This window comes from Malania oleifera, chromosome 7 (assembly GCF_029873635.1).
Source record: "Malania oleifera isolate guangnan ecotype guangnan chromosome 7, ASM2987363v1, whole genome shotgun sequence".
In the NCBI taxonomy this organism is placed as follows: Eukaryota; Viridiplantae; Streptophyta; class Magnoliopsida; order Santalales; family Ximeniaceae; genus Malania; species Malania oleifera.
The window spans coordinates 92,917,965-92,933,560 of record NC_080423.1 but is presented as its reverse complement, the minus strand read 5'-3'; the positions used below and the strand labels follow the sequence as shown (position 1 = coordinate 92,933,560).

Below are 15,596 nucleotides of genomic sequence, written 5' to 3'. Positions count from 1 at the left end.
GTTAATACAATATCATGATGATCATGAACACATACCATCGGTACCGTGCAAGTGCTAGCCTAAACCAAGCCAACCAGGTTATGATAACATATATCATATAACCAAACTATAATACATGAATATTTCATACTAATAATTGCCAGATTAATATCATCACATCATTTTGCATATGTATATATATATATATATATATATATATATATATATATATATATATATCATGAAAATCATCGGCCCGTACGCCAACATTTCACATTTTACCATTCACGGCCCATACGCCGTCATATCATATTCATAACTTGGCTCGTACGCCGACAAATCATATCCATAGCTTGGTTCGTATGTCAAAAAATCATATCCATAGTTCGGCCCGTACACTGGAAAATCATATCCATAGCTCGGTTCGTACGCCGTCAAATCATATCCATATTTAAAATTCTGTATTAATATTATGTTCCCAGAAAACAATAATTCATAACAAATTCCACTCATGCCACTCAAAATTAGGTTTTACGTATATTTAAACATATCGTCATTTTCAACAATATTTTCCAAACATAATGCATATATATATATTTATTTATTTATTTTCCTAAAATCAAATGCTGTAAAATTATACATATATATATATATATATATATATATATTTCGTAAAATGATTAGCTTAATTTATCCCCTTACTTGATTCCTAAAAAAAGCCCCCAAAGTATATTAGTCCAACACCCGCTGGGTTCCCCGGTTAACACCCTGAAAACAACATTTTCCAAAACTAAACTTCAGTGTTTTCTTCATATATAACATTTCCTACAACTACAATAAAGCCAAATTCTGAATAAAAGTCTTACCTTGAATTTGGGGTGAATTTCAAGCTCGCACCACCAATGATCCACTTCAGCAGATATGCAGAGTGTCGTGATGGCTTTGGATCGTCGATCCTGTGAAGAACGGACCCAGAAAACTAGAGAGAAGGTCTGGAAACCGAAAAGGGAGAGAGAGAGAGAAAAGTTGTGCGTGAAATTTCTGCCAAAAATGAGGTTTATGCCTATTCATACACTGACCTTCATCGATGAGCCACGTCACCTCGTCGATGAGGTCAAGAAGGTAATTCGTCGACGAACTCTCACATCGTCGACGAAATTCAGAATCGTCCAAAACATCCTCTCGGTATCTTCTCGTCGATGAGACATATTCCCATCGACGAATCCCTCATATGCTTTCGTCGACGAATCCCCTGTGTTCATCTACGAGACCCTGTTTATTTCTTTTTTCCCCCTTATTTAAATACCATAATTTCTTTGGGTTACTATAAAAAATAGTCTCTCGATATCTTTTCGTTGACAAGACACGCGTCCCCCTCGATGATCCCAATAAGCCACTTCGTCGATGAACGCTTCACGTTCATCGACGAGGACTTGTTGTGACCCCCTTTTATAATTTTTCTTTTTCCTCTTTCTTTTATTATTTAAATACCATAATTCTTCGGGTCTCTACATTCTCCCCTCCTTATAAAAATTTCTTCTTCGAAATTTACTATCCATACGATTTATCATCCCTTAAAGAAAACAGACTACTTATTTTATTACTTTTCCTCACTTATAGCGGAGGAACACCGTGGTTACATTTAGAGTTCTGGGAGATTACACTAGAGGAGAATTGAATAATACCACCAGTACAACTACAACTTGATTTGCACACCCTTAGTATTTCATGAGTTATGAATTGGTAATGAAGCTAATGAAATGGTATTGCTTGTGGACAAACTTATAAAGCAACCACAATATCCTAAATTCAAGTTCAAGATTTTGGTAACTTTTTGCACTAAATTTTTTTTTTTTTCTAAAAGAGGGCGGCACCTCTATTTATTTGTTAATATACCCTCACTTTTGGCGGAAGAATACCATGGTTACAAGATAAAACAAAAGGGAGAGTATAGAAAAATCCTCAAAAAAAAAAAAAAATCGACGCCAGCAACCAACCAAATTAGGATAACAAAACTAAACATAACTTTTTGCACTAAATTTAAAGGTGAAAATTTTCGATAAATTTTCCTAACTTGGAGGCTGTAATTTTATGATTTACATGGTCATCGAGCTCATGCACACCCAAATCGTCCCTTCTTCAATCCTCCAATGCACACATATACATAGTTTTCCAATTCATTGATTCAAAATTTATAGTCGTCTTCTAAATCTAGAACACAATGAGAACATTATCCATATTGTCCCAATGAGGAACATATATATGACATTAACTATAATTATTAATTATGGAGTTGTTGAGATAAGACATGCTTATTAATGAATTTATTTATTTTATTAGGTTGGAGGATAGAACAAGGGACTTAGATTTTTTTTTCATTAATAAAACTCAAAATTAATGAATTTTCCTAATGATAATTTGATTAATACACTAATGGTGGTTGCAATGTCCCTAACTAGCTTAAATGCACCTGCAAAACAAAACCCATTAAATTAAGAAATGCATATTTATAACACAAAAAGCTAATTAATCTTTTTCCATTGTCTTTATTTGCAGAATTAACCTATGAATAATAATAATAATAATAATAATAATAATAATAATAATAATAATAATTATTATTATTATTATTATTATTATTATTATTATTATTATTGCCAATATTCAACTACTCACAAAGCATAAGGTTTGAAGTGGGTACTTTTATACTTTTAATTTTGGCAAGTGATGAGATATGAGAAGAGAAGAATGGCAATAATAACAAAGCATGTGCAGGGGCCCCTCCTTTCAATTCCCTTCTTGGTAATTGAAGCAATGCACAAATAATCATGCAAGTCCAACATGGACACACTTGCCCATCTAGGATAGAATTTTTAAAATAATAATAGTAATAAATTGTGTCTAAGTAGTTAGTGATTTTAATGCATATTTAATTTTACGTTAGGGTTTATTGGGGTCGATGCAAAATTTAGCTTACCGTGATAACTTTTCGCATGATTGCTATCAAGAAGGTGTAGGTTGGGAGATATTCAGGCTTGAGGATTCGAACTTATGCCCAAGTTAGAACATAACTTATGTTCGGATATAGGTGTGTTTGTCTTTCATTGAGACAGAGATTAAGATTTGTTTAACTTATAAATTTTTTTTAATTTTTTTATTTTAAAAAGATTATAAAGATATAATTTTTTTTTGTTAATATTTTAAAAATTTTATTAAAAATAAAAAAATGAAGAATTTATTAAATCGTAAAAAATAATTTTTTATTTTATTTCGAGATCTCCAAACTTGAGATGCCCCTTCTAATTGAAGGTTACGTGTTACAATATGATTGAAAATTTGTTTCACATCTAACAATAAAGATTATACATTTCAATCTTACTTTTCTTTTGTAATATTCATATATAAAAAATTATCATATTTCACATATATAAATAAGAGATCATCTGTACAATTATATACTGATGTATTATAGCATGAATAATATTATGATTTTATTAAAAATAATTAATAGACAAATATCTCATTATAGTAAAAGAAAAATTTCGGTACATGTTCATGTAACTAATATTGTGATTTCTTTAAAAAAAATATTATATGCAAATATCCCATTACAGTAGAAATAAAAATAATGTTTTTTTAAAAAAAATTAATAAAAAACTACAATAAAAAAATCCGTATTAATAAGTAATATGATAAGGATAATGACATATATTTTGAAAAATATAACTAAATCTTGCCTAGGAAGTAATTAATTAAATTACATTATTAAATATAAGTAATTAATTAAGTCAATTACGACTACTCTCCTACATTTTTTTGTAATTATTTTCTATAATAATTGTCCTACAAATATTAACATAATTTTACTTATTTTTAAAAAAATTCTTGTCATTATAATTAGTTGTTGTTAGACTTTTATTGTTAATTTATTATTATTTATTGTTAGGTAAAAAGTAAATTAGGAAAAACACAGAACTTAAAACAAAGAATAGCTTGTGCGTACTGTCAGTGTGCAGATCTAAAGAAGAAGCTCTCTCTCTCTCTCTCTCTCTCTAAATAGAAAGAAACTAACAAGAATTGGTTTCTAGGGGACTTTGCATCTGCTGCACACCGTGGTAGATCTCTCTTCACCTCCGGCGCACATTTTGCTGCGCGGCGATGACTCTGGTGTTTGACTCGTAGGCCGGCGGCGATGAATCGAAGCGTCAACTCCAGGGAGTCGTTGGTCGGAGGGAGGAATATCCTGGACGGATCCCTGCACCGGCGGGGTCGAAGTCTCACCGGATTCTCCAAAGAGGCGGCCGAGAATTTGGATCTCTTCTCCAAAAACCGCCGGACTCTGTCTGTTGCGTCGTCCGACGAATCCGAAGGTACCTTCATCTTTCCTCCAGAAGGCCAAACATTAGTGTCTGTGGTTATTTTTTTTCCTGTCATTTCTGTTTAGCTCCGACGGACTGGAATGAGCTTATGGATTAACGAATTGGAGAGGAGAATTTAGTCATTTAGGACAAAATCTAATATTTTGTTTTCTCTTTTGATTTTGCACTGTCTGAGCGCTTCAGAATCAGGTCGGAGAGACTGAGAAAGAGAGCTGTTTGATTCACGCCTGAAACGACGTCGTTTCGCTGCTAAAACATAGCTTTAGTGTCTAGGCTCTGATGAATTCTCTATGAATTATGTGCCGATATTCATATGATTTAAATTTTTAATTTTTTTTTCTTTTGATTTGTTAGGGAGAGAGGGAGGGGGAGCCAGAAGCAGTTTCACCGAAATTTTCAATTTGCAGTTATTTTCTTAATATTTTTACCTTCTCTTTTTGTAGTTTCGCTGAAATTGGGGAGACTTTCAGTTGGACCAGCGAAGGCAGTTAGGACTGGAATTGATGATCTGTTGTCATCCGCTGATGGAGGAAAACATGATTACGATTGGTAAATCTTCTACATTGCCTTTATTAGTTTCATTTTATATACCTGACTGAATTTCAGATCTGCCTTCCAACCTTTTCATCTCCATTAAGATCTACACGTTTTCTTTTTTGAGGATGTGAAAATGGCGTTGCATTGAAGTCTAGGTTGTGGTTGTATTTCAAGTAAAGCTGTACATAGCCATTCAACTTTTGTTGTTATGTATGTTTTGTGTATCAAAAAAAGTTTTGTTGTTTCATCAGTTCTAATTAGTAAGGGAAAGATAGATTTACATCCCCTGAATTTTTCGTTAAAGACAGGAGACTGGCCTCAACTTTTCGAAAATTTCATGAAACTTCGTTGACATTTTATTTTCGGGACAGTTGGCTGCAGAGAACTTAATCAGAATGTAATGATGTCATCCATTAAAATCTTTTAACCCTTATGTTTCCATAACACATTTTTTAAAATGTTTTTTTTATTAAATTATGTATCTTTCATCCTATCATCTTTCTCCCTCATAATACAATTGAAAATTCACCGGGCACTGACCATCATCCACAAGGTATTGCAACAAAAAGGAAAATATGGAAACCAGCAAATCATAATTCTTTTCTTTTTAGGTTGATTTGAACTTAAATGTAGGGTTCAAAAATGCTTACTGGCTTTTAATCCGAATGCTCAGGACAACAGACCAAAACTCTAATAAAAATGAAATTGATTATGCTATTGAAACCTAATTCAGGCACAGGCACAGGTAGAGCATGAAAATGTGTAGGTCTGGCATCATGAGATTTGAAACAAGGAAAGGGAGAAGGAGATGGGGCCAGGCTTGTGGGTCTGTAAGAGGAGTGTTAACTAACAGATGGCCATTTTCTCTGTCATGATTTCAATTTCTTTATATGGCGCGGCTTCTTATATTATATATATAGGGTAGTGTTTGCTTTGATCTAAACTTGTTTCCATTGTCTTTGGTTTTTGTTGGAGACGTGGGAATCCCACATTCTGACCGTGAGATTGATAGGGCACAGAAAGTGCAAAACAATCTAATTTAATGGTGTTCATTGATGAGGGAGTTGATTGGAGAGTTTTTGAAATGTGAATGGAGGTTTTTGTCCTTTTGACAATTCTCGAGGGACTTTAGCATATTTTGTCAGTCAAAGTAATGGAAAATGACCTGAATCACTTGATTATTGCCCTTGTCTCTCTCTCTCTGTTTCACACGCGCACGCGCATGTGCATATGTTTATATATGGATGCCTTTCTTTAAAATTGATAATTTTAGATAAATGTTATGATTTGGGTTTACCGTGAAAAGGAGCCATACAGACCATAAAGAGTCATTACAAGATTTATATGCCTGATAAGCCACATATATTTTATATGTATGTATGTATGGATATATGGATGGATGGATGGATGCCTTTCCTTAACTTTGGTAACTCTAAATAAATGTTATGATTCGGGTTTACTATGAGAGATACACAGACCATAAATAGTCAATACTAGAAGACATAGATGTCTGACATGCCACATAGATGTGTTTCTTTTTTTGGAATATGCACCGGGTATCCATGCATCCGTTTTACGGTCCACGTGACTAATCTTGCGCCCCTTGAAGTTGACCCCACAATTCCAAAGGGAGGATAAATTCAAGAGTCCAGGGGCAGAAACGAGCCCGGGAGGGTTTGACACATAGATGTGTTTCTTGCCCCTGTGTTTTGGTGTATATTTTTTTATTGAAGCATGCCTTGAGGCATTATGCTTTGCACACCTTTAGAAAACAATAGTTTAAATCAGTTGAGTTCACTCAATGCTGAATTTTTTTGTCATTGATAGTAATAAAACTTGAATTTTGTATTTAGGACTCTTCTGCTGCCATTAATAGATGATATTATTATTCAGTTTTTAAGTAAATTTTTTTTAATTGTTTTCAATACATGGTAGGTAAATGTTCCATTTACTATCAGCCATACATGCCTATACAAGATGTGTTGCACTAAATAGTTGCTATAGGGAAAGACTTGAACCAGTGATCAGAGATTGTTGTGTGCCTCTTTTATTATTTATTTTATGTATAAAATTTGTCATTGTCTTATGATGTTAACAGGCTTCTCACACCCCCTGGAACTCCTCTATTTCCTTCTTCGGATGGAAGTGAATCTCAAACAACCTTAGTGGCCCCAAGAAGCAGCTCTGTAGCTAGATCAAGCTCTACAACTAAATCTTCAAGGGTATGCATTCCAAATTTCTCCACTTAAAAGTTTCAGTCCAAATCCAAAATATAGTGCATTCCCAGTGGATGTTTGCTTTATGCTTTTATTAATGATTGAGCATAAAGAGCAATCCGGCTTGAGATAAAAAGGAAATTCACCATGCTATTGAAGTTGTGAGGCTGATGTCACTAGAGTGAAATGTGTTTTTGATAAACTATCCAAGACAAAGAAATGGCCAATCTTTACCAAACACTGTCGTTAAACTCTGTCTATGCTTTGATTGCTTATTATGAGGACTGCAATGGTCCACTAATTATTATGAATTATTTTATTTGATTAAGTCAAGAAAATATTTCCTTGCCTGATCATGAAAAGGTTCTGAAACATCAAACATGTTTGTCAAGCTTTTTATGTGTAACTAATTTAAAGTTAATTATTTGACTCAAATCTGATTTGTTTGACAAATTCCTCATCCTATTCCAATAAACACTTGAGATGTCCTGTTTGTCTATTTTATTTGTAGTCTATCTCAACATTGCCGAGAGTTCCTAGTTTCATTTGCTAATCCCATTCAATTTGCTATACCGTTAAGGTAAGAAGGTACTTAGATAAAATTGTTAGCAATTAATAGGCTTGGCTGATATTTATGAAGAGGAAATATAGTACTTACAGACGGGTAAAAAAAATCCTAATGTAGAAATAAGTGGCAGCCGCCCAAGAGCTATGCTTTAGCTATGGTTCTGGTTAACTAAGGAGGCAACGTGATGGAACAGACTCTTATGTTCTTGTTCAGGTCAAATTTAGTTTTAGTCTGAACCCAGAACCACTGGTAATCAGTGGCAGTGGGTCTTATTCATCAGGATTTAATCAATCAAGATCTTATGTAGATTGTTTGTACAACCTGATTCCACCTTAAGGATTGTGTGCAGAACCCAAATCCTCCTTAAAACATTTCTCTTTGTGCTATTATGTATTTTTACATTTTAGTAATGATAGTTTCCCAAGAATGATTTGTTGCTGCTTGCCAAGGAACTTCTTTTGAAGATTATTATGTTGAATGACTAATCTGTCCCCAATTTCTTTATTTCAGCTTTCAGTGACACAATCAGAGAGTAACAATGTCTCAAGACCAACTAGAAGCAGTTCAGTGACTCGGCCTTCTGTCTCTACTACACAATACAGTTCCTATTCCTCAGCTAGATCATCCTCATCCATCCTCAACACCAGCTCAGCTTCGGTCTCATCATACATTAGGCCTTCAACCCCTACGAGTCGCTCTTCTACAGCTAGATCATCCACACCATCTGCCCGTCCAACACTTTCACGATCCTCAACTCCATCTAAAGCCCGCCCAGTGTCCACCTCTTCATCAATTGACAAAGCTCGACCATCCCAAAATTCTAGACCCTCCACTCCAAGTTCTAGGCCACAAATCCAGGCAAATTTAAATTCGTCAACAGCTCGGTCAAATTCTCGGCCATCAACCCCCACTCGACGCAATCCATCTTCTTCTCCACCTGTGCCAAGTCTATCAGCCTCAGTTGGGCGTGTTCTATCAAATGGGCGAAATCCAGCACCATCATCCCGACCAAGCTCCCCAGGTCCACGGATCCGGGCCCCACAACAGCCAATCAATCTTCCTGATTTTCCACTTGATACACCACCAAACCTGAGGACAACTTTGCCAGATAGGCCACTCTCAGCAGGTAGATCCCGGCCAGGGGTTGCTGTCACTGCAAAGGGCAACTCAGAGGCTTCTGGCCCCACTAATTTGCCTAGAAGACAGTCATCACCCATTGTCACTAGGGGAAGACTTGTGGAACCTGCTGGAAAGGGGCGCTTGCATGCCAATGGCCATGTTGATTTACCAGAGTCTCGAAAAGGTGCACATGTCTCAGAAATGACAACGAGGAAACCTGTAAAAACTTCGACAGCCACAGAGAGCACTGGATTTGGGAGGACGATCTCCAAGAAATCACTGGATATGGCTATCCGGCATATGGTATGCATACATTGCTTGCTTTTATGTTTTTTGAGGTATTTGTAGGTTGTGACATATCAATATGCTAGTTAGCTTGTCCATATTTTCAAATTTCAAGTCCAACATTTTTGCAATGTTGTGCATTGGTTTTAAGAAAATTATTATTATGATTATTCTTATTATTATTATTATCTGCCAAGTGGGGTGACTCATGAAATTTAGTTTGTTGTCATGCCCCTCTGGATGTCATCATTATCCCTATCTCTTGACCTTTTTTTGTACATCATTGCCAATCATAAGATCATATATTAATTGTTATCACCATCACTATCATATAGTTACCATTCCCTCTAGATCAACTGTCAAAAACATTGGAGATCGCCATCAAAGCGTCATTGCAGTGACCATTGCCATGAACTTCTGTTTATCATTGTTTCTGTCTGGTAATCATCAATAAGAATTAGCAACAGTACACCGTGTTATAATGGTGGCCACCATCAAATTTCTAAATTGTCATTGTTCATTATTATTACATCATCATAGTAATTATTGATTGCCTTTCCTCCTTAATCAGACCAAGACAGTGACATAATGTCTACTATAAGTAGGATGGGATGAAGAAGAGCATTGTATCAGTGTTTGGTTAAAGGATGTTCTACACATACTGGCAGAATTAATTTGCCTTCTGCCTGGTTTGTAAAGAATTGTCTTAGAGAAGAAATTGTTTTTTAGAAAGAATTGTCTTCGCTGAAATTTTGATAAATTTGATGGAGTTCCATATTGGTCCTTCCATGATTGGTGCTCATAGTTTGTAGCAGGTGTAGAGGTGATGATTTTAATATTTTTTGGATTCTAATTTATAACATTTTAGACAACCTTTTTGTTTTGAGGCAGAAATAAGTGCGAAATGGAAGATTGGAGGTCTGACTATTTTTAGACACTTTGCTATTGATGCTAATGTTTGAAGAGAGTTATGTTTTTGGGACAACATTTCTATTGTTGCTTGCATAAGAAATGAATTTTCCCTTGTTTGGTTGAATACAACCTTACCCATATTTCCATCTAAATACAGGACATAAGAAGCAGTGCAGGTCGCCCACTGTCGGGCACCTCCCTCTTCCCTCAGAGCATTCGCTCTGCCACTGCCAAAACCCACTCTAGCCGTGCAACAAGTGCTCCAGCTTCTGTCAACATCAATGGAAGTCCGCCTTTCAGTAATGGCAGAATATCAGAGAATGGAAACGGAAACTATAATAGTAGGTCTCCAGAACTTGGGAGTGAAGGCGATCATTTTTCTGCAAAGGTGAGTGAAATCGACATGTTTGAGAGCTCCAGATACGATACCATTCTGTTGAAGGAGGATTTGAAGAGCACAAACTGGCTGCATAGCGTGGATGATAATAAGTCGGATCAAGGACCCATCTTTGGCAATGGGTTTGAGCTTCTGCCTGAGCCTTTTGGCCCCTTATAGTCTCTGGAAGTGTGTGTGCTATTATTATTTTTTGACAGTCGTATTTATTTCCTTCAAATGATTTTCCTGCTGCTGAAGAATGGAATATGTCAATTTTGCATATTTTACTGCAGTAAGATGCATTTGTGGAAGGCTGGTGGGAGGGCGAAAATGTTGAGGTTCCAAATTGTATTGTCGAGTCCTGCCCGTATTATTGGATGGGTTTGTTTTGAGAGGAGTCTACCAGGGAGATGGAGGGATAGAGGGCTAAAATGTATATGCGTTCGTGGGGACTGGGAGAAACCAATCAAATCAGTTTGAGAAAGAATTGAATGTAATCGAGTTCATTTGATTTTATCATGCTCTCCACTTCATTCGTTGTCTTTCCTACTCCATATGGCAAGCCAAAACATACTACTAAATGTGATGCCTAAATCTTTTAAAATTTTTTTCCCTCTCCAATCACTTTGAATCTTTGGCGTCAGGAAGGTTACTAGCATAAAAGGCATTTGTATTATTAGGATTTATGTTTTTCTGTCCATTAAAGGCTGATTAGAGTCGTACAAATAAAGATAGTTTATGTAGTTTATCTATTATGTTTTTTAATAATATGATCTACTAAAACAACAATTATTTCATATGATAAAAAGTAATTACAAAATAATATGTATGAATTGTATTTACATGTGCTGTATGTAATTGCCAATTAGTGCTTTTAGATGGCAAGATGTACATAAAATTATAGATTTGATGAAGGCAAAAGTAAACTACAGTTGGTTTGATAAGGGATCTTATTTTTTTAATAAGAGAATGCATCACAAACCCAAATGGCCAAATAAATGAGTATAATTCGTCAAAAATAAATAAATAAATAAATAATGTGACATACAAAGATGACATTGTTCCAATAATAAATTAATCTATGTCCTTCATGTACATGATCAACTCCATTAAGTTTTACGATTATTTATCAACAAAAATCATCTTTTATAATCAAAATTCATTAGGATTATTCAAAAGGTCCAATTGTCACTTTTAAGTTAGGGAAAATTTGTAATAGAAGACGTACTTGTACTTTAGGGTGTACAAGTGTATTTTCCTTTAAAAATTTTCACCCTCATATGAAGTGTCTATGAGGACACAATTTTCTAACCTAGATTTTCTGCTTAGACCCACATAAGTGAGAGAACTACTTTGGTATGGTACACAATAATGTTGATCTCAAGTGGGTTCAAATGTTCATATAACATGTTCTATTGATGGGTTCTAAATTTTACATACAAAAACTAGACTAAAACTTGAGAAAAACTTGTAGGAAATGGTTTCTTAATTTGCTTAGGATTTTTACTAGGCACAAAATGGTATATTAATATTTTAAGTTATTAGAGTAATGTTAGATCCACATTGTCGGAAAACATATCAAACTATACCTCACACTTTAGAGTGGATCAAAAATGCTAATATGGTATTTTGTGATTAGTGAATGTCGGATCATAAGTAAAAGAGATCGTTTCTTATAAATCATTCTCCTAAAAATTAAATTTGTGAAGGATACATTGAAAAACACTTAGAAGGAATGGTCCACGCATGTACAACTTAGAGCCTATAAATTGTAAGATGTCATGTTAGTACTTCAACTCATACAAGTAAGTTCTATTGCCACATTAGCAAGAAAAATGTGCTCATCAAAGCTAGGTATGATGGGTTCTAGTGCTCTATGCATGATTTTAAAATCGAACGGGTGACTAACTCGATGACACCAGGGTTGTTCAGATAGATTTGACTAGTGAGTTGAACTGTTGATGTACCGGTGATGTTAATATACATAATAATATATATTATTTAGTATCTTGATTAAAAAATAATAGTAGACCACCTCCTATATAATATTAAAAAAAATATTATTAGCATTAAATTCAAAATCAGTTACGAGTAAAGATCTAAATAAAATTGTAACTATTTTTTAAAGTTCTTGATAAATATTTTTATTTTTTAAAAAAATATTACATTTAGTCAAAATAAATTAATAAATTACCATCTATCTCTTTCACGAATAATTAAAAAAATGAACTGAAAATAAAATAGTTGCATAAGATCTTTTATTACATAAAAAGAATAAAAAATTAGTATTTAAGAAATATGTATGGCTTTATTAGTTAGCAAACAACATAAATGACAAGTTGAGTCTTCTCTTATTAAATCGACCAATTCCTAATTAAACCCAACCTCTTCCTTTCCTCCCATCTGTTCCCAATATTTTTTCCCCAACATCTCTCTCTCCATGGAAGACAAAAATAACTTTGCTCTTTCATTTTCTCAAAATCACCTATTAATTTATTTCAATCAAAAGCCTCAAACCATCAAAATCATTCATGGTAGAAGATATTGCTCTAAGTATCACCATTTAGGAAGGAGATGGTAACGATGTAGAAATTCATTACAAGAAAGAATGGTCGCTACTGTTTGACCTGAAGTTTGAGTCCCTGATGCAGGGAGGGAATGGTGGTGATGTATTTTAAATTGTAGCTTAGGACTTCCATATAAGAGGTCTCACATTCAAATCTTTTGAGTAGAAAGGAAAGCGTATGACATGAATGATAGGGGTAGATGTTTACCATAAAAGCAATTCATAGTTACAAAACATATATTGTTGGAATTTTGTAGACTTATATAACCTATTTTATAAAAATTTTGACTAAATAAATATCAAATATTTTGGGAATATGGAATTAGTAGGTTTTATGATGAATGATCATTATATCATGTCCACGGGTTTAAAGTACCAATTTATATAATTTTAGTATTTCTAGGTCTTGTTTACATGTATGTACGATCACCCTTGCATGTATGCATGACCTATAACTTTGATGTAGCTACATACACAAGAAGTAGGGGTCCAAACGAACCAAGCGGCTTGGGAGCTCGATTTGATAAGATTTTGTTCGAACTCGTGTATTATCTAAATAAGTGATTCTCAAGCCCAAATTTTTGAGCTCGTTTAATTAACGAGTCGAGCTTGCATAAAGGAAACAGGTAGAGAGCTCCCACATAAAAAATACAAAGAATGTTGGCCTCCTCAATAGTATATAAAACCCCTTGCCCAACACCCCCTTCCATCCACCTTCCCACAAGGCTACAAGCCAGCTCCATCACATACCTGCTACTTAGTGTATGATTAAAGTTGTGGCCCTTTATAATTATGGGTTTTCCTTGGCATTTCTAGTTGTATTTGGGTCTGTTTCATGATGGATATACTTTAGTACTTTAAACCCAGCTAGCCATGAATGGCCTTTAAAATTTTAACTATTAAACTGGGTTGCCTTGGTTTTGTTTGGTTAGTGGTCGAGACCGAGCCGAGCTCGAGTTCAGCCTGAGCCTATGAATAAAATTTCGAGCTGAGCTCAAGCTTGATTTTTGCAGTTTGAATTGAACCAAGCTTGAGCTTGACCTAAGCTATTCTTCTTTCAAGCTGAGTCTGAACATGTTAAAGCTTGGCTTGGCTAAGCTCCTTTGTAGCCCTACCAAGAAGATGAATTTTGGATACAAACATGACTATGTATATTCCAAATTGAGTCTCTCATTAATTAAAACATAAAATTTTGAAAGCAATCTCATATGACCATGATTATTTAAACATTAATAAATTAATAGGCATTATTGATTGTATCCTCACCTATGCAGGGCTCAATCAATTGTATTTATTTTGGAAAATTGTAAGTTTCCCTATTCATGTAAAAATGTTTTGGAATACTGTTGGTGCTAGGAATTTGATGATTGGTGGTCGTACCCTCTTGGTGTGTCATTGGTTGCAAAAAATTTCTAGTAAAGATAAAGAAAGTGAATTGGTATTGTACATTCAAGAATTCAAGAATCCTATTGATATTGAATTTTGGGTTGTATGATATTTGCTAATTTTTTTTTTCCCGAGCAAATTGATTTAGGCATTGCAGAGATGATTTTGTTTTAGGCATTGTAGTTCATGACCCTTAGGTAGGACTATAATGACTTAGAAATTTTGATTTTTTACTCAAAACGAGGAAACCAGTTTAGCATTGTAATCTAAGACCTTAGGCTAGATTTCAATGTCTTGAGGATTTGGTTTGTACCTAACAATTGATTAGACAGTGAGAAAAGTATATGCATGACATGATTTTGTTTTACATGTGTAATGAAATATATTCATTTATTACTTCCTTAACTGCTTTGCCTACTATGTAATTGTTTGCCATCAAAATATTATCTGAGACCAATTTAAGGACTAGGTTTAGTCGCTTAAGTTTCATCTTATTGTATGTAAATTTGGTATTGAGAGTAGATAAGCATGTAAACCGAATGAGGCTGCTTTTATTAAGATATAGATTCTATTATGAATAAAAATAGAAACACTTAAATTGAGTATGTCTAATGCTTATAGAACATTCTATAAGAAAATCCATTAGACATATCATCCCTAAGATGGGGAATGCTAGCGTCTTTATAAAAGTTGGTTATTAGTGGACGATCAACTGCCATCCTTTCTTATTTTTCATAAAAAAATGTTCAAATACTCAAACTCCTTTGAAAAGGCTCATAAGGTCTATGTATAGGATCGTGCCTCATTGAAACCTTATTACCTTTTGCCTTTCCAAATTGATATACCCAAAATATATCACCTACCTAGAGGAGACCAGAACACAACAATAATGAGGGGTGTTACTACCCAAGTCAACCGCCGCGCCGGAGCAATTGACGCCCGCCTTATAATGGCCAGAGTGATCCACGCCAATGGGGTAATAACTGGAGCGATTCATGCCCACCCCATAACTCACCAATAAATGGTGTATCACCCTCGGGTCAAACTCTTTCACTATAAATAGTGACTTGAAGAAGAGGCTAAGGTATCTCATTCTAAACTCTACTTTACTGTTGCATAAAAAACCTCTTGAGCCAATCCCTGACTTAAGCATTGAAGAGATCCCCCAAAGTACACCCCAGGTCCTCCAAGCCTTACTTATTTATCTCTTTTCAGGTGGTCGTGATCAGGGATCGTGAAGGTTGTTCAATTCTTGGCTGCAACAGTTGGCGCC

General features: G+C 34.7%; 1 protein-coding gene across 1 annotated transcript; it reads left to right on the top strand.

The window, feature by feature from the left end:
* Window positions 1-3,983: 3,983 nt before the first annotated feature.
* On the top strand, window positions 3,984-10,887 carry LOC131160114 (uncharacterized threonine-rich GPI-anchored glycoprotein PJ4664.02). Its single transcript, XM_058115457.1, has 5 exons — window positions 3,984-4,349; window positions 4,802-4,907; window positions 6,994-7,117; window positions 8,190-9,101; window positions 10,153-10,887. The coding sequence occupies exons 1-5, from the start codon at window positions 4,172-4,174 to the stop codon at window positions 10,549-10,551; spliced, it is 1,719 nt and encodes a 572-aa protein (XP_057971440.1). The 5' UTR covers window positions 3,984-4,171; the 3' UTR covers window positions 10,552-10,887.
* The last annotated feature ends 4,709 nt before the right edge of the window (window positions 10,888-15,596 follow it).